At 43.0% G+C, this 24,835-nt stretch overlaps 1 protein-coding gene across 1 annotated transcript in view; it reads right to left on the minus strand.

The window, feature by feature from the left end:
* The window catches only part of LMTK2 (lemur tyrosine kinase 2), a 104,653-nt gene that overhangs the window by 39,925 nt on the left and 39,893 nt on the right, over window positions 1–24,835 (minus strand). The window contains exons 3-7 of the mRNA XM_033963404.1: window positions 22,631–22,775; window positions 13,004–13,077; window positions 7,215–7,333; window positions 6,194–6,281; window positions 2,869–3,002 (exon numbers count right to left, since the gene is read on the minus strand). Of these exons, the coding sequence (XP_033819295.1) occupies window positions 2,869–3,002; window positions 6,194–6,281; window positions 7,215–7,333; window positions 13,004–13,077; window positions 22,631–22,775 (560 nt within the window). The remainder of the gene's footprint in view (window positions 1–2,868; window positions 3,003–6,193; window positions 6,282–7,214; window positions 7,334–13,003; window positions 13,078–22,630; window positions 22,776–24,835) is intronic.

A 24,835-nucleotide genomic window follows, 5' to 3' on the forward strand; every position in this document is an offset into this window, starting at 1 on the left:
GCAATCCAGTCGAGTTTTCAGAATTTCCCCAATGAATATGCATTGCTATCAATACATATTCATTGGGGAAATCCTGAAAACCCGACTGGATTGCGACCCTCAAGGAGGGACTTTGAGATCCCTGCTATATACTATATACTCTGCAATAGTGACTAAATTGATCTAATTAAAATCAGAAGCTCCTTTACTGCAGATATTAACCCACAGATGCCTCAATGCATGATTGGGGTGCCCCACCTCCATGAATGGAGGATGCAAAAACTGTGGAACCATCACAGAACGACGCTCTATATCAGAGGTATCAAATGGCTGTCCTTGAGGGCCGCAATCCAGTCGGGTTTTCAGGATTTCCCTAATGAATATGCATGAAATCTATTTGCATGCACTGCTTTCATTGTATGCTAATAGATCTCATGCATATTCATTGGGGAAATCCTGAAAACCTGATTGGATCGCAGCCCTCGAGGACCGTCATTTGACACCCCTGCTCTATATAAAACTCAGAGTGGTTTATAACTCAATTCAAACTCTCACCATGGATTTGTTCCTATTCTATTCATCCAAACAGATGAACAAGTAGCCATGTTTTACATAAACCAACAAGGTGGCTCTAGCTCCCTTTCCCCTTTGTCAGGAAGTTTTAAAGATTTGGTACTTCACACAGCTGCACTCATTCTAGAGTCAGTTGGTTCAATGTCAGCCTTCAGACCTACAGTTAAAACTCTGTCTGTACTGCCAGCTGAGGAACTCGGGTCAGATCTTTGAGTCAAGCATGAATGTATGGGGTTGAGAGCCCTAAAATCAAAGCACATCAGAAACTCTAAACTTGAGACCTGGCTGATATAAAGAAACTTCCACAAACACTATCACAAGCAGCATAGGTTTTTCATCACCTGCACCAGGAACTAATAAATGTGCTCAAATTTAAAAAAATAAGAAAAGAAAAGTGTGACAAACTTTGGATCACAACAATCAAGATCATGGATTCTCTTCTATAGAAGTTTCTGCTGAAGAACAGCTCTGGCTGCTTGAGATTACCACCAACAACAAAATCACTGATGCTGGAGCTTTATCACATACTCGGACAGCATCAGGATATTGTTACCAGAGATAACAATTGTATTATATGATTTCAGCATATCCAGCCACCACATGCTTTCAGAGTGGCTTCATAGAACCAAATGAATTTGAAAAACAAAACAAAAAAAGCCACCAAACAGAAAAAAAAAATAATTTCAACACATTCTTAAATAACTTGAGAACCATTAGCCCAGAATTTTTATTCCATTTTCTAAGGAAGAAATGCATCATAGTTACCATTTTAACACCGAGATTAAATTTGCAGAATTGCCAAGTTATCCAGTTCCAGGCTACAGATTTTGGGACAGTCCTGGATTTCTGATCACCCCATCCTGGTGCGTTATGGGACTTGTAACTCTGATTTCAATAAGCAGGATCAAGCACAACTAATCTCACACTATTCTGGAATGCAAGTTCAAAAGCAGGAATGGCCAGGTAATTGACATCTGCATCGATCTATCTCACTACAGTTTTCCATAAATCATATTAAGCCTACAAAAATTACTGGAAGGACTAGTGTATCACTAACTGCTCAACTACCTAATAGAGCACAATATAGTTCACTGCTCCCAGTCTGGCTTTCGGCCACTATTCAGAACAGCAACAGTTCTAGCCTCACTAACGAATGACATCTACCAACTCTAGCAGAGAACAGAGTGTTCTTATACTACAATTTGACCTATGCAGCGCCTTTGACTTAGCAGATCACCACATACTTCTCTTATGCCTGGACGCTATTGGCATCACAGGAATTGTCCTAACTTGATTCAGGGGCTTCCTAACAAAAGTTGCTCATACCAAGTCTTCATATATTTAAAGATATAACTGTTTGGCATTATGGAATATATAAGCAGTAATTGCATAGCTGAATGTAATTCAGGGGCATTGTTGCCTAGTCCAACATGACTGTCAAGGCTGATGAATCTTCCACTTCAAAACCACTCTGATTATCTCTGGAGGTGGAACCCCAAGGCTACTTGCAGGACTCCGTTTCTGATTATTATATGTTAGTATATTAATGTTATATATTAATGTTAGTAACACTGCCAAGTCTCTGAGAAAAGATATGCAAGTCTGCTTCTTCCTTGTAACAATCCACTAAACTTCTCCAGGTGAAAATATTCAAGTGGGTTCGAGGAACAGGTCTCTGATGCAACATTCACCTCCTCCACGGGATTCTTAAACCCAACAACCCAAACTGTCTGCTAGCAACTGAAATACATATTGTCAAGCCAAAAAAGTCAAAGTGCTTTTAGACATAATTAATACCTGCCTTTTACTACTCAACTATCAATCAAATTTAACAAATAGCTACAGAGTTGGCTTAGTGGCTCAGTGACAGTTCTGCACATTGCCATACAGCAGGACTTGGATTTGATTTCTGGCTCAGGTCTTCTCCATTCAGCAGAGGCTGTGTATGCTATGAAATTAGTGTCCATAGCCCTTGTGAAAAGAAGAATCGTTATTGTGTAAAGATCACACCCAAAGATTCAGTATAGGGACAATGTCTGCATAAGTCCAGGAAGAGCTCAGCTGCATGGCCCCTGGCTAAGAACTGAAGCTGCAGTGAAAAGAAGGGACCAAAGTAAGTTGTAAGAAGTTATAAAATAGGGGAATAGTTACAAATGAAGGCTCATGACGACTATTCCTGGCCCTAGCTCAGACTCGGTTGGATCACAAGAGTAAATCCATTACTACCAAATGTCAAAGTTATAAACAAAGTTAATATTGTTAAAATCTAGAAGTCTGAAAAAACAATATTTATATGCCCAAATTTGGCAAACATACTTATGCACAAAATTATGCTTATGCATCACAGCAAGTCCAGCAGCAATTTCACAAGCCATCCTCTGTAGCAGCAGAACTTCAGAATCGCCATTAATCTGTTCTTCCTCATTACATAGATAGGCTTTCAGGTCACCCTATAAAACAAAATAGAAACTCATCACTTTCACATCTACTGAATGTAACCTACAGACACTTGAAAAGAAGCAGCTACATGCATTACTTAAATCAGTCAACACGGTTATTAGTAGAGCTCTCAAGGTTAAGACAGAGTTTCCAACTCAACTTTCATGCCTCAAAATTAGATTGAATGTCTTCCTTCTAAGGGTACTTCCTTGGTAGTTAACATTGCCAATCAATCACTTTTGTATGATCTCAACAGTGGGCACTAAAAGGAAGGAGAATAGGCCAAGGCCCAAAAAAGTAGAGGGCTAATTCAAAAGTAAAGGCTCTAGACTTTAAAAAAAAAAATTGTTCACATAGGGGATTACGTCAAGGAATTGTTGTCTGGATGGGAACATCCAGAAGTAGTAGAAAAGCGGTGAGCAAAACTGAAAGGAGCTATTGTAAAGGCAACAAGCCATTTTGTAAGGAAATTAAGTAAAAGTAAGAGGAAAAAAAAGGTCACTTTGCTTCTCAAAAGTAGTAGCTGAGAAGGAAAGGAATAAGAGGTTAGTTTTCATAAACTACAAGAGATCACAGTAAGTGGAAGATAGGCAAAAATAACTGGAAAAGTTGAGAGAGGCTGAAGTCAGAAAAGCAAAGATGCAAAGAAAAAATAGCCAACACAGTAAAACAGGGGGGTCTTAGGCATCTGACCCAATCATGGACTCCCTTAGGCTCCCTCTGTATCCTGGATACAAGGGGGAGGAGCCTAAGCCTAAAGCTCCTCCCCTTGTATCCGGAATAGAGGGAGCCTAAGGGAGTCCCTGATTGGTTCAGACGCCTAAGACCCCACCCAAGGGGAGGGGCTTGAGGCATCTGAGCCAATCAGGCCCTTAGGCCCCTCACCATGCATCAGATGATGAACCGGAGAGGGGGCTTAAGGCCTGCACAGACAGTGGCTGGCCGGCGGAGGAGCAGGAGGGACTGACTGAGCACCCCTCCTACTCCCGACTTAAAACTAAGGGGGGGGAGTGTCTGGTGGCAGGAGGAAGTGTGCATCCTTCCTGCCATTTTTTTTTTTGTTCAGGGAGGGGGTGCTTTGTCCGGGGAGGGGTGGCGCTATCAGGAGGCTCTTTTTTTTTTTTATTAGGCAGATATTTTGCATAATACATGCAAAATATCTGTGCCATTAAAAAAACACCACCCGGCAGAAGCCCTGACAGCAGTGAAAGGAGGCTACTTCCCCTGTCACTTCTGTTAGGGCTCTGCGCATGTCTCTATCACTCACTGAGCGACTGAGTCGGTGGGTTTGCATACAAATGATTTGCACCTCCGTACAAACCATTTGCATGCAAACTGTTTTAAAATCAGCCAGAGAATTGGCCAACAGCGATTGAGTCACTATAGTTAGTGAATCTAGCCCTTAATACCCAATTTTCATCCAGCTGAAGATTAAACTAGCTTTCAATGATAATACGGGTTGAGAACTTCTCCCCTCAAAAAAATTGTTAAATCCATAGCAGCCTCTTCATTGTCCCTTCTACATCCTGTGGCTCCTAGAGACTCCATGCTAATATAAAAAGCTCTCGTTAGAGGTGGCAAGGATTCCCCTTGGAACCTGAAGATTTTCCATAAAGTACTTTTTAATCACAGCCATTTCAAATTCAACCTCCGATTAAAATTTATCAATAGTCTTGAGTTTCTAGTGAACCAAAGTCTTTGTCCTTTAGTCAAGTTGAATTTATAAAATCACTCAATTTCTTATCCAAAGACTGTAACCTAGCTTGCTCTTCATAAAGGGTCTCGCCATACTGCCGACAACTGGGCTTGAAGGAAGCCCAGGTCTTCCACATTTATATCCAGCTTCAATACTGTCTGCTTCAAGTCTTTGCCTGTCAAACTTCTCTCAAGCTGATATTCTCTGTCTTCAACCTCCAGAGCTACGCTGGTATCTCACTGCCTCAAAGCTGTACCTTCTTTGCAGATTTCTCATTAAATCCTGGAGAGGACCTGCCCATGCAGAGCACTCCCAAGTGCCTTTCATCACAGCTTGTTCCAATGACTCTGATGCAACCACCATTGCAGGTCTAAGGGGAATCTTATGCTGTTTGGGACTGATCATAATGTCACATTTACCAAAGTCCAAGTCTTCTTTTCCAAGTCCCTTACCCAGCATCTGAACTATTACAGGATTTGGTATTACAATGGTATACTTAATAATGGATCCCTGCTTTGGAGGAACTGCCTCCATGAGGGGATGAGGCAATTTTGCCCTTCCACTTCACTATAATGCAAGATCCAAGAAAGCAAGCTTTTAAACATTCCCTCTGACACCATCTTCAAATGCCCAATCTATAGCATTTAAAAGTCTGACTGGTATAGTAAGATTAAACTTACTCTATGGTTTCTTGTATCTAGATGTATCAAAGATTTTTTTCTTAAACAAAAAGATTATGTTTATTCACAATTCCATGCTGTGAAAATTCAACCAAAATCCTTTTCAAATCTCTGTTATGACCGCTAAACACTAGGTGGCAGCATGCAACTAATTTTTCTGATCATGGAATCAGATCAAAATTCAAAGGCAAATTTTCAGGTACTACTTCAAGTACTTTTTGTGCTAAGTTGGTTCTGAGAAATTTTTATTAAACAAACATTTGGAAAACCATAGAACATGACCAATCCTGCCTTCAATGAGGTCTTGAAGAGCTTCTGAATCAAACAGAAGTTAGTTCATCCTTTTTGGTTGCTGTAAGTTTGTGACAATAAATGTTCTACAATGATGTGAAACTCCCCCTCCTCCTACTCCTCCTGATAACAACAGTCATACTGGGTCAGACCAATGGTCCATATAGCTCAGTCTCCTTTTTCCAAAAGATGCCAATCCAGGTCACAGTACTTAGCCAAAACCCAGCATAATCTTTACAAAAGCATTTGAGAAAATAGAAATGCAAACTGCTGTTAGTTTCATCCTTTTAACAGACGTAATGAATACCACTGCCCTGACCTAAAAACAGATTTGATTTATTCCTTCCATTTAGCCCTAGAATTGCATTTGCAAATTGAAATGGGAACGTTTTCATCTATGAAACACGCAATGAACAAGTAAATAAGGTCCTACAAAGTTTTCAAATCAGAAAGATTTTCCCTGACCCCCCCCCCCCCAAAAAAAAAAAAAAAGAAATTGTAAACAATTTTGGAAAACTTAGAAACTTCAACTTACCAAGTCACAGAATTCAAACACCAAAAGGTAAGGAATAGATTCCACGCACTGCCCAACAGACTGTATTATATTTGGATGCTGAAGAATGCTATAAATACAATTTAAATAATATTTTAATTCACCAAGGTATACATATATGTAAGAATAAGAATGGAAAAGAGCTCATTTTTCTATGAAGTATATTAAAAATTAATTTCCTTTAGTGTTAATAAGCAAGACAAATCCAAAACAAACTACTACAGCAAATTTTATATCTTACAGATTAATTACTTTTTTCATACTGTATCAGCATTAACTCAAAATGCTACCCTGCCATACATTTTCTTTTTAATTTTTCTTTTATTTATTCTCTTACAACTTTTAGTAGCCCTCAGGATTCAGATAATATTAAGAGACTACATAAGATAGGCTGATCCAATCGATGAGTAGAAATACCTTATTGATGTGAAGAAGACCTAGTTTGATTCTTGAGCCTAGCTTGCGCTTCTTGGGCTGGAAAACATTACTGAGAAGGGAGTACTCTCAGCCCTTGAGGTAGGGTACTGTATACAGCACAATGGAAACATCTAGTGACCAGATTCAGGCCAAAAGTGTACCTAAGTCACAGTTTTTGACCTCTGGCTGGGCTAGAAGGAAGATACCAAGTAGAGAGGGGAAACTGGTTCCAACTGAGTTTAAAACCCAAAGGAACAGTAAAAAAACAAAAACCAAAAACCACAACCCTACTAACCTCCCATAAGATATACATTAAAGCACAATATGTATAAGGCAGGGATCTCAAAGTCCCTCCTTGAGGGCCGCAATCCAGTCGGGTTTTCAGGATTTCAACCAATGAATATGCATTAAAAGCAGTGCATGCACATAGATCTCATGCATATTCATTGGGGAAATCCTGAAAACCCGACTGGATTGCGGCCCTCAAGGAGGGACTTTGAGACCCCCTGGTATAAGGCTTTCCATTATTTACATAAGCAAGCAAGTTTATACATTTTCAAAGCAGACTTTGTAAAATTGGATTTACCTGTAAGGTTCTCCACTTTTTAAAAACTGGTCTTGTTCTTTGGGGCCAGCATTTGCTTTTAATTGCTGCACTATTACTCTTGCTACACTAGTATCTGTGTAGACCTCCCCAAGAAGGACCTGTGTGAAACAATGGAGAGATTCAGCATTATATAACTTCAGTGGCATTTAAAAACAGGAAGTTTCTTAGTTCCTCTAAAACTACAAGTACAGCAAAAAATATGGAAGAACACAAGGCCACTGCAAACAGGTGATAAAAAGGATGTTTATCTAAAGCTGCAATAAATATTACTTCTATTCTCAAACTCATTCCCCAAGTGGCAACTCCTCCCCTGATCATGAGGAAACCAAGGATAGATCTAAAAATGTGCTTTTTTTGGAAAATAGATTAAGCTATAAAGTTTTAACACACTATGGCATAAGTTATATATATAGATATATATATACACACTTGACAACCAGCACCAAAAAAAATGCATTTCTATAAACGGTGCTCTGAATTGTAGATCTTTATTGAATATGCTTAGCACCAGGATCCGTAGCAGAGTTTTAGGCATGGGGATTTACAACTGAAACCTAGTGTAATTCTCTGCACCTAACTTAGATGCAGATCAGGCATATTCTGCAACAGCGTGTGAAAATTGTTAGAACACCCATAACCTGTCCATGGCACCCCCCCCCCCCCCATGGCCAAACCTCATTTTTTAGAGCCATACACCAGAATTCATACACACACCTCTTTATGGAATTTCCTAAAAAGACATGCATGAAAATTCCAGTTATTACCAATTAATGCCAATATTGATTGCTACTATCTAATTATCAGTGCTGATTGGCTCGTTATTCAATTAGGTTATGCACACGAATCAGGAACAGTGCCAAAATTTGCACATACAACTTAAAATGCTATATCTTGAATCTGGTGGCATATTTACATTTTACACTGTCCTGAATGAAGCACAACAATTTAAAACACACTGCTGCAATGTTTTTTCTTTTGTTTGCTTTTATTATTATTGTTGGGTGAAGCATTTTAAAAACATAGGGCTCCTTTTACAAAGTCACTAGCAATAACAGCGGTACCTGGAGTGACCCGCTTCTGTTAAACTTGACACCCCCCTCCTCCCATCCTGCCTCTTCTCAATCCCAAGGAGACCAAAACACCTTAAATGGTAAAACCTGGCCGCAGCCCTGTTTATTGAATAATAACATATTCTTAATACAATTAACACAATTAAATATACATAATTTAACAGCCACAATTAAAACATTAACAAAACCCCATAACAATGGTATCACCATTGTTACCTGATCCCGAGCTACCATCAGAAGTAATTGGCCCCCGACCCCGCCATCCAAGCTAGGGTCTGAGGGGTGGCATGTCCCACACATGCCCCATTATCCAGGGTCAACCGACCCGCTAGGCACGGCTCCCAGCCGGCCCACCGCTCATCCCTTGATGAGCCCCAGTAGCCAGTAGCTCGGGATACCGCAACCCTTACCGATACCACACCCCATAAACTAAAGGGCGGGCGAGTGGGAAAGCAGTCTCGGAGGACCCAACCGTTTAGGTCCTCCGGGCACGCCTCCTTTTATCCCCTCCCACCCACAATCCCCCACGGCTGCGACAACCCGATAGAGGGGAAGCAGCGATCTCCTGACCGCGGACCGCCCCCCCCCGGCCCCCCCTCTAGCTCTCTCTCATTTTCCCCTATCCTAACCCCCTCACGGCTAGCTAGCCCGACGAGCGACTCAGCGGGCCACCCAGTCCCGCGTTAGGGTCGCCTGTCGAGACTAGCTCTCGGGCTTGCTTATTCCTGTGCAGCAAATGCAATGAAGCCCATAGGAATTGAATGGGCTTCATTACATTTGCCACATGAGAATCGCTAGCATGGCTTTGTAAAAGGAGCCCATAATCTGCAAGAAAACAGGAGACTATAGTCAGGAACTAATTTGAAACTTTACTTGGCTACCTAGCAAGTTCCAACTCAGGCTAATATTTAAAATTTTTAAAAAAAACCCTCCGATTTGCTCATGCAGCTTTCTCCACTAAATAACCAAATGTACAACTGTAGAAAAGGTATTAACGAGGACTGCACTGATGTGGAATATGCATGCATGCTCGTTCCCCTTATCTTCAAGACACATTAGAGTGCATGGCTGGTAACTAAACTATTATTCTTGGTAAGTACTGGAAGAATCCCTGTTAACTATATTTAATACCTTTTCTACAGTTGTACATTTGGTTATTTAGTGGAGAAGGCTGAATGAGCAAATCGGAGGGTTTTTAAAAAAAATTTTAAATATTAGTCTGAGTTGGAACTTGCTAGGTAGCCAACAAGGACTGCACTGATGTGGAATATGCATGCACGCTTGTTCCCCTTATCTTCAAGACACATTAGAGTGCATGGCTGGTAACTAAACTATTATTCTTGGTAAGTACTGGAAGAATCCCTGTTAATTATATTTCTGTCTCATCCCAATCTAGTCCTCTCTCTTCCTTGTTCTTTACTCCCATCCCAATGGTCTGCTTTCCTCTTCCAGTTGTTCTTACCCCCTCTCTCTCCCCAACATATTGCTGTTACTTCCCAGGTACCAATATGGGCTGAAAAGGCTTCTTCATCCTCTCCCCCCCCCCACCAAATAGGACCCAGTTAAAAGACAAATATGACATCACTCCCATGGCCTATAATCTGCTCATCTTAAGTACCCAACAAGTGGGCAAGTAGATTTACAGAACACAGGGACAGACGCTCTACTACTAATTATTTCTATAGCGCTACCATACATATGCAGCACTCTACACCAAAAACATGGAAGAAAACATCCCTGCTCAAAAGAGCGCACAATCTAGTTAAGACAGACAAAAAGGTGCATCTATAAACAGTGATCAGGTGGGAGAAGTACATATTGGTGGCAGGTGGCTTAGAGTTTGGAATTGAAAACAGCTTCAAAGAGGTGCACAGCTCTTGTAGGTATATCCCAGGAAATTCTGATCCTTTAGAAACAGATACTCAAAACAGCATGCATATAATTTGCATGCTATTAGTGTTTAGCATCTGTTGCTAAAATCAGGCCAGTGTTTCTCTGATGCTACAGAACTCAGTTTTGAACATTTGCCCCACAGTAAGCTATGTCACAAATCATTTGCCCTCTCATTTTATAATCCTACATGCACAGTTTCACCCTTAGGGCTAGATTCACTAAGCTCACCGATCGTGTTTGCGATTGTTTAGCGACCTGATTTTTCCCCGACCCGATTCATTAACCTTGTGGCTGATCAATATCCGATCCAATCCGTGCATGCAAATGAGGGGAAATGGCATGCAAAGTAGGAAGGGCCCAATTCACTAAACAAAATCAGGAACACCGACTGGCTGATCAATCCAAAAAGAAGCGACTGCTGGGGACCAGTCGCTCACGTCCTTTCCGACTGTCCTGTCAGCCCTGAAGCCCTGAAATAAACCTGCTCTCTGCCGCCCCGAAAAAGAACCTGCTCTCTGCCTCCCCGACTCTCCTGCTCTCTGCCTCCCTTCAGTGCGAGCCTGTGGTTTTAACCCACGGGTTTAAAGTGGGGCTGCACAATGGTGTGTTCTGTTCCAGAACATAACGCAGTGCAACCCCGCTTTAAACCCGCGGGTTAAAACCACAGGTTCGGGAGTAAAAAGTTTAAAAAAAAAAAAAAAAAAAAAAAAGTTATGCCATGGGGAGCAAGCACATGCACAGACCATCTACAGGCAAAGAAGATGGTCTGTGCATGTGTCAAGATCGCTCTTCAGCAATCCGTCTGGTCAGTGTGGGGCGGGCCTCCGATTGCGTTCATCTGCATAAAGGCTGTTGGTGAATGCATCGGATCAGATCGACGCAAGTTAGTGAATCCAGCCCTTAGTTTGCAAATTTGGGCACACAGGTTGTAGAATACTACCAGTTATGTGCATAAGTTAATTAATTAGGTGTAAATTGAAAACTAATTGACAATTACTGGAATTAATTGGAATTGGGCCTAATTTGCAATTATGTATTAGCTTCACTTAGGGCCTAATCTAGAATGTTAGGACCTAAAATTTCATAGTGCATTAACTGTGAGAGAGGAATGAATGCGAGGTAAGAAATTCTTGTATATATTGTATAATTCTAGTACAGTATATATGCCAAGCATATATACAGTACTATGCTTTTAGAAGACAGTCAGTTACATGCAAAATTTCTGCATCTAGATGCAAATATTTATACCTACTAAAGAGCTAGTGTAAATGCACATGCCTATAGTTATGCATGCGACTATAAATGTATTAGTGTTCTATGATGACAATCAAGCACTTAATTGCCATTATACAATTTGCCTTAATGCACACACTTCAGTTGCTTAACTTTAGCCAACCTATACAGAATTACTATTTCACAAGAAAGGACATAGGAGCAATTTTCAAAGTATGCACACACTTAGGGCTGGATTAAGGCCAACTGATGCCCTAAGCCAGGGGTAGGGAACTCCAGTCCTCGAGAGCCGTATTCCAGTCGGGTTTTCAGGATTTCCCCAATGAATATGCTTTGAAAGCAGTGCATGCCAATAGATCTGATGCATATTCATTGGGGAAATCCTGAAAACCCGACTGGAATATGGCTCTCAAGGACCGGAGTTCCCTACCCTTGCTCTAAGCACAACCCAACACTGGTGCCCCTCAACCCTTCCATTGTTTAACTCAATGGTTCCCAACCCTGTCCTGGAGGACCACCAGGCCAATTGGGTTTTCAGGCTAGCCCTAATAAATATGCATGAGAGAGATTTGCATATAATGGAAGTGAGAGGCATGCAAATCTGCTCCATGCGTATTCATTAGGGCTAGCCTGAAAACCCGATTGGCCTGGTGGTTCTCCAGGACAGGGTTGGAAACCACTGGTTTAACTGACAAGACATTCAGTAAGTGCTGAAAAATATCATTATTGTATGAAAATCATATTTATGATTAGAAAAAAAAACCTAAAATTTATGCGAGATAATGGATGTGGAAGACAACACAAAAATAATTAAGGGCATGATAGTCTGGGGTAAAACTATAGTGCCCCCCCCACACACACACACACACCTTCCTTCGGTGCCCTAACCATGTGCTTAATTTGCTTAATGGTTAATCCAGGGCTGCACACACCACATTACCGCTGAAAAATTTAGAGTCGAACTACCTGGATATTTCCCTTCAAATGTGTTCTGCACACATGCTATATAACAGCTAGCATACCTAGCGCATGTCTGTGCACCATACTTGTGAAAATCTCATTTATGAAAGCTGCTTTCCTCTTTAAAGCAAAGAACCCACCCACCCAAAATACACACTCGCAATCTGGCTATAGAAGGCCATACATAATTTTAGCTAGACAGAGGACAGCCATTTTCAACCTAGTTACACACCATGGAAAAAGAGCGTAGAAAACTATTCTCCATTTGTAAAAAGGCTCTTTAAACTTTTATAAGCAGTTTTGATAATTCAAATTCTGCTATAATAAACTCTCTTTGTAACAAGCTTACTGACTCCCAAACAATTTGCTATAAAAATAAACCACTGTGATATTTTTAAACAGATGGCTTTTGTTGAAAAATCTTTCCAGCTACATAAGTGTCAAGTAAATAAAATACTCCGCTGCTTCTTCCAAAAGGAAGCAAAAGAACTAAGTAAATCTGAGCATGGAAAATGGAACAGAAGTCCAAGTAAAATAAGTTGTATCCTAGCATTAAATCAAATTTGGGAGGGGGGAAGGAAGCAAATTAATAGCAAGGGAAGGTTAATTTACCTTTCCAAACCAGCCGTGTCCGATTTCCTGGATGTAGCTCAGACTATGACGTGCTACTTGGGACTTTAATCCATCTATTTCACCAAAATAAAGAGACAGAGTATTTTAATGGCTATAACTTGGTAATATCTCGGAAGAAAACAATTCTCCATAAAACAAACTTTTAAATTCAGTTCTTAATAATTTGTATTTTCATAGTTGAAGGCTCTTTTTTTTTTTTTTTTGAAATAATGTTTATTAACAGATGCAACACAGAAAGTACAGAAATCCAACAGTACTAGGACACACAGTCCAAATAGAGAAAATACAACTCAAACTGTAAACCGAGGCTGCAAGCACAGATAAGAAAATCGAGCCGGACAAGCTCTGCACCCTCCAGTCGCCATCTGCGAAAATTTTTTATGAAAAGAGAAAACAAACTCAACCCCCCCAATCATACCACATATGCACTAACACCATACGTACCATACTATCCACAACAACCACACCACATACACCCCTCCCATGCACACCAGCACACACCTTTCAAGGCGGTCTACACCAAAGCCCCAGACAAGAAGGAAGAGAGAAAAAAGAAAAGAACGAGGAGAGAAAGAGAAAAAAAAAAGAAAAGAAAAGAAAAGAAGACAGAAGGAATAGTGGCCCTAGGACTGGGTAACCAGCGGCGCCACCGAATCTCCAGGACAGAGCATCAAGGCCGCCTTCCAGAACCCCACATAGCATCGAAGCTCAATCCCCCCCCCCCTTGGAAGAACGATGAATTTCAAAGTGGGCCACCAGAGCAAGCCGATGTAGCCAATGAGTAAAGGAAGCCACCTGCTCAGACACCCAATACTGCAAAAGGAGTTTTTTCACCAAGAGGATGGCTATATAAAGGAATTTCCGCTGAGGAAACGAGAAACCAGCCTCCTCCAACACTCTCTGATCTCCCAATAAGAGCATGCCATAGTCACGTGGAATGGGACGGTGCACAATCTGCTCCAAAAAAGGGAGTACCTTCGACCACAAATCAGTGGATGGGCACTCTAAAAAATGATGAACCAAGGTTCCAGCCGAGCGGTTGCACCTGATACATACAGCCCCCTCCCAGAGGCCCATAAGAGCCCCGCGGTGCCTAGAAATATATGCCCTGTGCAATATCTTAAACTGCATTTCCTGGAGATCGGATGAGCCCCCCAACAGTCTGAGATGGCCAAACAGAGCAAGAAACTCGCTCCGATCTCCCAGAATCCCCAGCTCCCTCCTCCACACAGAAGCCACTCCATCAAGGACCTCCTCAGACAGGTTCGCCCGTAGCAGACGTCCCCAAGTAGAGAGTTTATTCTGGGCTGCAGGAAGCAAGAAGAAGAGTGCATCCAGAGGACCACAGAGCCAAGCATCCCCCCATTTCCGAGCCAGCGTAGTGTAGTAGTGGCGGATCTGAAGATACACCCAGAAATGATTCCCGGGCACATCCCAGCGCCGCTGAATCTGGGCAAAGGAAGGGAATGCATCCCCACTACCCCCATCCCACACATCCCTCAAGGTCCTACACCCCCGCTGCTCCCACACCCGAAGTCGAGAAGGTCCCATCCCCGGAGCAAAAGCAAGGTTACCACACAGAGGCAGTAGTGCCGAAGCAGCAGGCGTTTTCTGTTGATGGCGCCTCCACCACCTCCACGCCATCCTAAGTGGCTGAAGAAAATTCATGGTCGAGGAACCCCCGGGAACTGCGGAAGGCGCCACATGGAGAAGGGCCAGGAAAGAATGCGGCGCGCACCAGGAGGATAGCCATTCCCCAGAAGCATATTTGTACTGTCCAGTCCATCCCTCATGAATGAAGCGAAGCAACGCTGCTACGTTATAATGTCTGACGTCTGGAAGATTCAAGCCCCCCTGAGATCGGTCCAGCATCAATTTAGCATAGCTAATGCGTGCCCTTTTGCGTCTCCAAATAAAGGAAGAAATGGTAGACCGAAAAGCCCGTACATCCCGGGCGGCGAGCCACACAGGGATAGTCTGAATAGGGTACAGGATCTTTGGCAGGAGAACCATTTTTGTGAGAGCCACTCTCCCCCACAATCCCAACGGCAACTCCCTCCAGCGATCACACTGGGCCGCGATTTGCTCGAGGGGGCGACGAATGTTATGCTGGTACAAGAGGGATAAATCGGGTGTCAGATACACACCTAGGTAACGCAACGGCCCATCTACTGGCGGTATAGAAAGAGCGGAGTGCCATGGCTCCTTGTGAGTAGAATCCAAGGGCAACAGCTCAGACTTGGCACAATTAACCCTCAGCCCAGAAAAATTTCCATAAGTGCGAACCACCCCAAGTGCCCTCTCCAGATCCTCTGTGGGATTATCGAGATAGAGGAGGATGTCGTCCGCGAAAAGGTTAATCCTACTCTCCCTATCTCCTATCCGAATTCCCCGAATGGAAGGATCTGTACGCAGCTTTACCGCCAAGGGTTCTAGGGCTAACACAAAGAGAAGGGGGGAAAGAGGACAGCCTTGCCGGGTACCCCTGCCCAAAAGAAAAGGAGCAGTAAGACCCCCGTTCACCATCAAGCGCGCCTGCGGTCGAAGGTACAGACTACGAATCCATTCGGGAAAACGGCCAACCAGGCCGTATTGCTGCAAAACCCAGAATAAAAAATGCCATGAAATGCTGTCAAAGGCCTTTTCCATGTCTAACCCCACGATAGCCGATTTACTCCCCGTCCCTCTTCTCGAATGCAAGGCCATTAACGCCCGAAACAGATTCATGGAGGCGTACCGGCCCGGAACGAAGCCCACCTGGTCTTCATGAATCAACAAAGGGAGAACAGCATTCAGGCGGCGGGCCAATATCGCCGCCAACAACTTTACGTCTTGATTAAGCAGCGAGATCGGGCGGTATGACCCCACTTGGGCAAGATCCTTCCCTGGTTTGGGTAACAAGACCACATGGGCCATATTGCGCGGTCCTAGACCCTTTCCTGCATGCAACTCATTAAACGCATCCCCCAGAGCTGAAGGAATCAAATCAGCCATGATCTTATAGTATTCGGGCCCAAACCCATCTGGGCCTGGCGCTTTCGTGAGTTTCAATGCTTTGATACCCAGCTGGATCTCCGCCGCCGTGACCGGAGCATTCAGAAGGTCAAGTTGGGCAGCAGTCACCTGAGGCAAAACCAGACCCCGGAAAAAGTCCGTGCGGTCGGGTTCGGAAGAGTCGCGGTGGGAGTATAGAGTCTCATAGAATTGCACAAACTGAGACTGAATGTCATCCGCCCCGGTATAAAGGCGACCCGCACCATCTTTAATAGACAGGATGACCTGTTGTTTGCGAGGAGGGCGCACCAAATTGGCCAGAAGCCGTCCGGCCTTCCCCCCCCATCTATGCAAACGATAACGTTGGAAATAGATATCCCTATTGGCCCGCTGCGTCAGAAGGACCTCCAACTGTGATCGGACCTCCCCCAGCCGGCTTTTGTCCTCCACGGAAAGCGAAGCGACATGGCGCCGTCTCAAAGCCTGCAGTTCTCCAGATAGCCGCAAAAGATCAGCCTCCTGGCGCCGCCGTGCCCTAGATACATAGGCAATAATATATCCCCGGAGGACAACCTTAGATGCCTCCCAAAATGTCACCGGATCAACATCCGGGGAATCGTTATGGTGACAATACTCCTGCCATTGTTCCCGGAGATATCTATGAAACTCCAGATCTTTATACAGATAGCTTGGAAACCGCCACCCCCTGCGCGGAGTATCATTCGTAAGCCTGACCGACAATATTAGCGGGGAATGGTCCGATAAGGGAACCTCCTCAATAGAGACATGGTCTACCTGCGGGAGCAGCGAGGGCGACGCCAGAAAGTAGTCCAGACGGGCATAAACATCATGAGGGTGCGAGTAAAAAGTATATGTAAGCTCAGTAGGATGTAAAGTCCGCCACAGATCCATTAAATGCAACTGGTCCATCAGAAAATTTACCCCCTTGGCTCCATGGTCCCCCGAACACACCCTTGCCGGCCTACAGTCCATGGAGGGATCAGCCGTGATATTAAAGTCCCCTCCCACCAGAAGTTGATAATCGGAGTACTGAGCTATATGGGCCAAAAGCCCAGAAAAAAATCGGTGACTATACACATTAGGGGCATAGAGATTACAAAACATCCATTTCTGGCCCCACAATTCCCCCAGAACTATTACATATCGCCCCTCCTTATCCTGCAGGGTTTTATGGATATGTATAGGTAATTGTTTGTGAAACAAAATCGCAACCCCCCGCTGTCTGGAATTAAAAGAAGAGGAGCATACCTCCCCCACCCACTCCCGACGCAACTTGGCATGCTCAACCCCCGATAGGTGGGTCTCCTGCAGGTAAGCAATATCTATGTGATTTTTCTTGAACCAATTCAGCAGCTTTTTTCTCTTTACAGGAGAATGGATACCATCTACATTATATGTGGAAATGCGAAGGTTAACCATTATCAAATAGAAACCTAAAGAACAAGACAGGAAATACTAATAGTAGTGTCAAGAGGAGAGGGCCCTCCCAGCTAAGACCCTCCCCTCGCTGCCAGTAGGGCATGAAAACAACCGCCCCCACGTGCTTCCGGCCCCGTCCGGAAGCCGCGGGCCCCAAGATAGTATAGAAAGGTGGCAGTCCCACACACACACCCCTAACCCGCCCCGAACCACACTGCCATTCAGCCCTCCAAACATCCCACAAACCACTACCAAACATCCCAACAAGCACACACCCCCACCCCCCTCCCCAATCCCAAAGAATTTGCCCCCAGGACTCTCCCCAAATCCCCCACAGACCCAACAAAACCAGTACAGGAAAACAAAATCCCATAAGGGAAATCTAAGAATAGGGGTCAGTGAGCTGGGCAACCCACGAACCAGTACTAGCTAGAAATGACAGCTTCTAGAGCAATATACCCTGTTAACAGAAAACAAGAACATAATCACCAGCTCCGGACAGAAACAGTCTCCGGACGGAGACAAGGCATCCAATTCCCCAACAGGGTGGCCCTGCACACCAGCCGCACCTGCCACGGTAAAGGCAGGGGCCAGCCGCGTCCTCCTCTGCGGAGCCACCACAAGTCCCCTCGCAATCTCCAGAAAGGTCCAGGTCAAAGATACACAGGACAGAACAGAACCAAACGGCATCAAATCAGAAGATCATGCAGTCCCAGATGAGGACCGTCGGGACCAACAGGGGACTCTTGCCAGCGCTGAACAGGCCACCCCGTCAGATCTTCAGCTGCCCGGGACTCCTCCGCCCTCTCCAGATGGGTCAGCGGCGTTGATGGAATCCAAGAAGCGCTGCGCCTCCCCCTTGGTCAGCAGAGTATGCACCTTGCCTTCTCTCCAGATCCGCAAGCTTGCAGGGTATACCAGAGCAAAACGTACCCCCTTGCGATGCAGGGTGGTACAGATGGGCGCCATTTCCCTCCGCCGAGAGGACACACCCGCAGAATAGTCATTAAAGAGGAGCAACCGCTGTCCCTCATACTGCAGACCACCAGCCAAACGATACGCCTTCAAGATTTGTTCCTTCTCCTTCCAGTTCACATACCGGGCAATAGCCGCTCTGGGCTTCGAGTTAGCTCCTGAAGTGGTTCCCAGCCTGTGTGCTCTTTCACACACAAAAGACATGGCCGAGGTCTCTAAGCCAAGATGTTCTGGCAGCCAGGAATGGAAAAACAGGTACAGTGCATCCGCACCCTGCAGCTCCGGAAGCCCCACAACCCTCAGGTTATTTCTTCTCTGGCGGTTCTCCGTGTCCTCAAGTTTTTCCGTGAGGGCAGCCACCTGTGATTGCAGGCTATCCACCCGCCGCTGTGTCTGAAGGGCCTCATCCTCCCCAGCTGAAACACGGTTCTCCACCTCTGTGAGCCGCTGAGCCTGGGTCTCAAATTTTTCATTGATCCCATCCACCGCCGATTGCAGTTTATTTAGGCGGTCCTCCAGGGCAGTGGTCACCAGGCGAGAGATCTCTATAGCCCAGTCGCCCAGCTCCAGCGGCGGCGAGGCGGGAGCCGACGCCATTTTTGGCTCCAGCGTGCTGTTTTTGCTCTTCGGGGTTTTTGCTGTTTTTATGGGCATTCCGGGGCTTCTTCCGCACGGAAAAACACACCGCCGAACCTCCCGGTCCCGACGCTCCGTGCCTGCCAGTCCAGCGCACCCCCCGCAGCTGCCAATTCGGATATTTATCAGGGTTTTGGTGTTCGGTTCGCGGAGCCCAGCAACGCACGTCCGTTTACTTCGTGCGCATCACGTGACCTCCCGAAGGCTCTTAATAATGTGCATTAAGCAGTTAATATGAAAGTTAGTGCAGTTGTGCACTAACAGTACACACTATTAGTTAACAAGGTGGCTTGACATACAGGGGTAGATTCAGTGAACAGTGCTGAAAAACAGATGCCAGGATCAATCAGCACTATTTTGGCGATTTTATTCTTCTAAACATTGTGTTCCATCTTTAAAATCACTAGGCAACAAAAGGTAAGAAAAATGAATTATTTCTATTCACACCTTCAAAGAAGTCAAGCAGATTTGTGAGGCAAGATCTCCCTCGGCTGAACCCATGCTGACTCCGTCTCATTAAATCATGTTTGTCTGCATGTTCTGCAATTTTATTTTTTATAATCGTTTCTGTGGAATGACGATGTTCCTAAATGGACTTTATTTGAAAGTGTCTCACTTCGGCTCACCACATAATTGTTTCCCACATATTCACCTTTATAGGACCCCAGGGACCCCTGAGGAAGACTTTTTGTCGAAACGCGGACTGTGTTGGGTCCTGTATCCCTAGCGGACTAGGTCCTTTAAGGCTTTTATGTGGATGATTTATTTTTATGTGGATGAAATTATTTTATGTGGATGATTTCAGTGTACCTTTGGAACTTTGACACTTTCAAATAAAGTCCATTTAGGAACATCGTCACTCCACAGAGTTTTTTTGGTTTTCTCTGGATTTTCTTCTTTGTGGATATTTTGGGGTCAATTCCTTTTGTTTTTTGCTTATAATCGTTTCCACCATTTTGCCCGGCACCGAAGTAAGGCTTACCAGTCTGTAATTTCCCGGATCTCCCCTGGAGCCCTTTTTAAAAATCGGCGTAACATTGGCCACCTTCCAGTCTTCAGGTACTACAGACGATTTTAGCGACAGGTTACAGATCTAACAGCAGGTCAGCAATTTCATGTTTGAGTTCTTTTAGTACCCTGGGATGTATAGCATCCAGTCCTGGCGATTTATCACTTTTTAACTTGTTGATTTGGCTCAGCACATCTTCCAGATTCACCGAGATTTTTTTCAGGGATTTCTTTCAGGGAGACTTTCTTGTTTGTGATTGCTATGATTCCACTTTTAGTCAATCATACTGAGAACAGACAGCCTTAGGCTAACCAGACTGGAAATACAAATTTCTTATCTACTGTATAAAGATTACTTGTGATTTTTCCATAAAGCTTCGACTGGAAATCGAATCTCTGCTAAATACCATCCAAATTTTCAGTGAAAATATTGCCACAGAATTTGAGTTGGAGAAAATGTGCCATTCTAGCTATAAAAAAAGGGGAATTGGTTAACATTGAAGGCTTAGAAATGTCCATTAAGATCAAAAGGGATTGGTAAGTGAAGGAGCATATAAACATCTGGGCATCCTACAGACAGAAAAATATACTACCACCACATTAGACAGGTTAGAAAAATCCTGAAGGCTACCCTCAAGATCATCAATATCTGGGCCACACCTATCATTATACAGAGTGAAGGAATTTTTACTTGGATTAAGGCAGTGCTAAAAACATCATGACCATCAACCACGAACTGCATCCCTGTAGTTATGATGACAGGTTTTATTTTCTTCACAACATAAGTAAAAAAAAGAACTGCTGGAAGCCTGCATTAACAATAGTGAATAGGATGCACTAAAACCACTAAAAATTAAAAAAAATTTTTTAAAAGCCCTCATGAGTACTTAAGACCAAAGAAGCCAAACAGGTCTACAGACAAGAACAAGTGAGAAATCAAAAAGTAGCACAGTGAACCACTCCATGAATGTATAAGACAACAAAGAGTCATCAAATCCAACGTGTGGCAGGGCTGAAGAAAGTTGAAGGACTTACAGTATGGCAGCACAGAAACAAATGCAATAAAAGGCTAAAAACACCAATAAGATATCCCACAAAGGTAAATGCCACCCTTTGCAAAGAAGCCAAAGAAATACCACCTAGTCACTGTCTGCAAAACGATCACTCAGACTAGAAGGAAAGGTACAACACAATAGAGCTGTGATACTGGAGGCAAATGAGACACAGCTTTTTTTCACGAGCAAAGGACCAAGTTGATGGTGAGCAAAAATTCTCCATTACATTACCCTGATGGTATTATACGCATAGTACATTACAAATCAAGAATTACAAATACAAATTTAAAAATGGAAAATAAGCTATTTTATTGAAAGCATTTAAAACATTTTAGCTCTCAGAGGCCAATACCTGCTTCCCCAGGTCCAAGACAGAAAGATGCCCTGACCTAAGAAAGGTTTTGATCTGACAGTTGGTCAAAAAGGTATTAAATTAGTCCAATGAAAAGATGATATCTTAATTCTATTTAATAATAATAGCTTTATTTATATCCCGTCATACCTTTCAGTTTAAGACGGTTTACAACAAGAGAGGCTGCATGAATGCAGCAAAGTTACATCATGAGCATGAAGTAGGAGGAAACAAACAGGTGTGTAACGTAATTATATATAACAGGAGGTAGGAGCATGCCAATAGACAGAGGAAATCGTTTGAGGAAGTTTATAAACACAAGTACCCTACATACTTGTACTTTTTCCTGAATTAAAAATAAAAAAAAGTTTTGCCTTTGTTTTCTGGCCATTTATTTCTCTTGTTTCTGCTTTCTCCATCTTAAAGTCTCTTGCCTTTTCCTTTCAGCTTTCTTCAATTTTTTTTTTCTCTACCTCTTTGTCCAGATTTAACTTATTCTTACTATCTAGACTTCAAGGTCCCTCTTTTTTACGGTCTACTGGCAGCTTTCCTTCTCTTTCCATCACCCTGGCTCTATTTTACTTCTCTTTATTCCCAGTCAATCTCCAACTCTGCCCTCTCTCTCCCCCTTCTATACAGCTTTTTCTCCCTCACCTTCCATCCAACATCTTCCTCCTTCTATACAGGATTTACCTTCTCTCTTCCCCTGCCCACCTTACATCTGCCAGTGATTGCCCCCTCCCCTGCCCACCCCACATCCACCAGCGACTGCCCCCTAGCACCGCTTTTCTGAAGCAGCAGTGCCAGCCATGAGTACATACGGGAAGGTCTCACAGCCTCAGTGGGGTAGTAAAGTAGGGGGGTTCCGGTGCCTCTTCTCCTCTCCACCTTCTATGTACCTCTTTAAATGTTTGCCAGTGTGAGCAACATCTTCCACGCTGCTCAAGCCAGCCTTGGCTCCTTTCTGATGTCACTTCCCGGTAAAAATATTTTTGTGCATGATTTGCACATGGAGATTAAAAATTTACCACAGGATGCCCAAGCACATCCAGTGGTAAACCATTTTAACCTGCAGTAGGCATGCGCTAGTGCTTGCCACAGCTTAGTAAAAAGCACCCCTATACTTGGACATCCATAGCAAAATACCTTCTGGCGGCTGAAGCTGGGTTGCAACTGGCAAACAAATACTTGGAACAGAAAGAGTGAAAACTTCGGCAGGTGACTGAATTGATGGGGTATCTTCTGCTGGTGGTGTAAAATCAATTTCATCATCAAAATTGTCTTCAAATTCCTAGAAGAAAATATTTTAGTTATTTAGTGGCATTTTTTAACCATGCAAACTAACATTCCAAATCTAGTTTCTTAAAAAAAAAATAAAATAAATAATCAAGTCCTTTTTTTTTTCCATCAGTCAACCAGTCAGATCATACTTTTGACATAAGTTCTGAACACATGCATTATAGGTGCTTTATAAAAATATCTATAACTGAGCCATTTATCTGTTATAGTGCAATACTGACGGCTCATGTTACAAGTAATCCTTCGTACCAAAAGAGAGATAACTCTCAAACATGGACCTATTATACTAAGCATTTTAGCATGCCCATACACCCCCCCCCCCAAAAAAAAAAATTACACTGTAGACCCTACAAAGATTCATATATAATACAGATCTTGGACCCCAATGTATTTGTTATATATAAACTGAGTTATCCTTATTAGATCTGTGCACTCCTTTCAGTACAAACCAAAGCACAACATGCGCCATAGCACTATTACATTACATTACAGATTTCTATTCCGCCATTACCTTTCGGTTCAAAGCGGATTACAAAAAGAGTTATGGAAGAAGGGTTATAACGTTAGATCAGAGAAGGTTTCCAAGAGAGGGAAAAGTAGGATCTGGGGTTAGGGAGGGGATGGTAAGAGGGGGGTTATGAAACAACTATGAAACAACTTTACAATGAATATGTTAACATTGCCGACCTCAAAATTGACCAAGCAATTTAGAGTATATAAATAGTGCTTATATAATCCTACATACCAAATGGAGGTAAAATACATACATTAAAAATGAAAAAACTAGTCTGAGAGACAAACACTACCTTTTAAAAATTTCCCTACATAATCCCTGCAGGGTCCTATTCATTCAGATAACCATACACCACAACCAACATCTTTGGAAGAAAGCCCTTGGCCTCAACTGCCACCGCAATGACCAGACTAGAAACAGTGAGGGAATTCATTAAGAAACATGGGTGACAAAGTTTCATTGCCTTTATATATCTACCATAAATACTGAAAAATTATGGGGTCCTTTTACTAAGGCACACTAGCTGTTTTAGTACACGCCAATATCAAGTTTCAAGTTTATTAAAATATTTGTTTGACCGCTTAATCTAATTTATAAGTTAACATAATAAAATTATGTTAACATAATAAAATTACATAAAAACAAGTTAAACAGTTACATTGAGACGCATATTAAAACAGGGAAAACAAGTGACTTGCACAGACATACGGCAACAAAAGGACGGATGGGGAAAAACTACAATTGATATATGGCTAGCGCGCCTTAGTAAAAGGACCCCCATGTGTCTTATCTGATATTTTCTTTCCAATAAGTCACAGCAGATGAATCCAGAGACTTGTGGGTTATGCCCATTTACCAGCAGGTGGAAACAGAGAGCAATAAACCAAGCTCTGTCCTATTGGATGGAATGCTCCTTGGTCTCTCAGGTGTTTCTCTTAAAGCAGAAGGAAAACTATGCACAATATACATATTCTTTTCCCACATAACAAGTTAGATTAAATTCAAACCTGGAAACTGCCAACTAAAAGGAATTGTCCACTATGAGAACACTAACTTGAATCACTTCCAGCTGAGAGCTAAACATAACAGAAAATAGACAAATGCGAAAAACTGAGACCTGGAAATTCATCTGCTGCAACTAAAGGAGAGAAAATTATCATTAGGTAAGACAATTCTTCATTCCTCTTAGTGTCAGCTGCATATCAATCCAGAGACTTGTGGGATGTAACAAAGCAGTCCTCATACACAGTAGGTATTTGACACTGCTGCAGAGAGAACCAATGCTCCAAAAGAAGCACCCGTCCATGCCGCCATGTCCAAATAATAATGTCTGGAAAAAGTATGTAAGAAACGTTGTGAAGGCAGTTTCTCCTGTTTGTCTTTTGGACAATATAGAACACAGCAGTGGAGTTGATCAGTTGTGTGTGCATAGTGTTGAAAACAATCACTTGTTTAGTGATTTCAAATGTTTTGTGATCGATTCAATGATTGAATGTTAATTTCTCAACATCGAGGTAATATAAAAAGTAGACTGCCAT

This window comes from Geotrypetes seraphini, chromosome 11 (assembly GCF_902459505.1).
Source record: "Geotrypetes seraphini chromosome 11, aGeoSer1.1, whole genome shotgun sequence".
Lineage (NCBI taxonomy): Eukaryota > Metazoa > Chordata > Amphibia > Gymnophiona > Dermophiidae > Geotrypetes > Geotrypetes seraphini.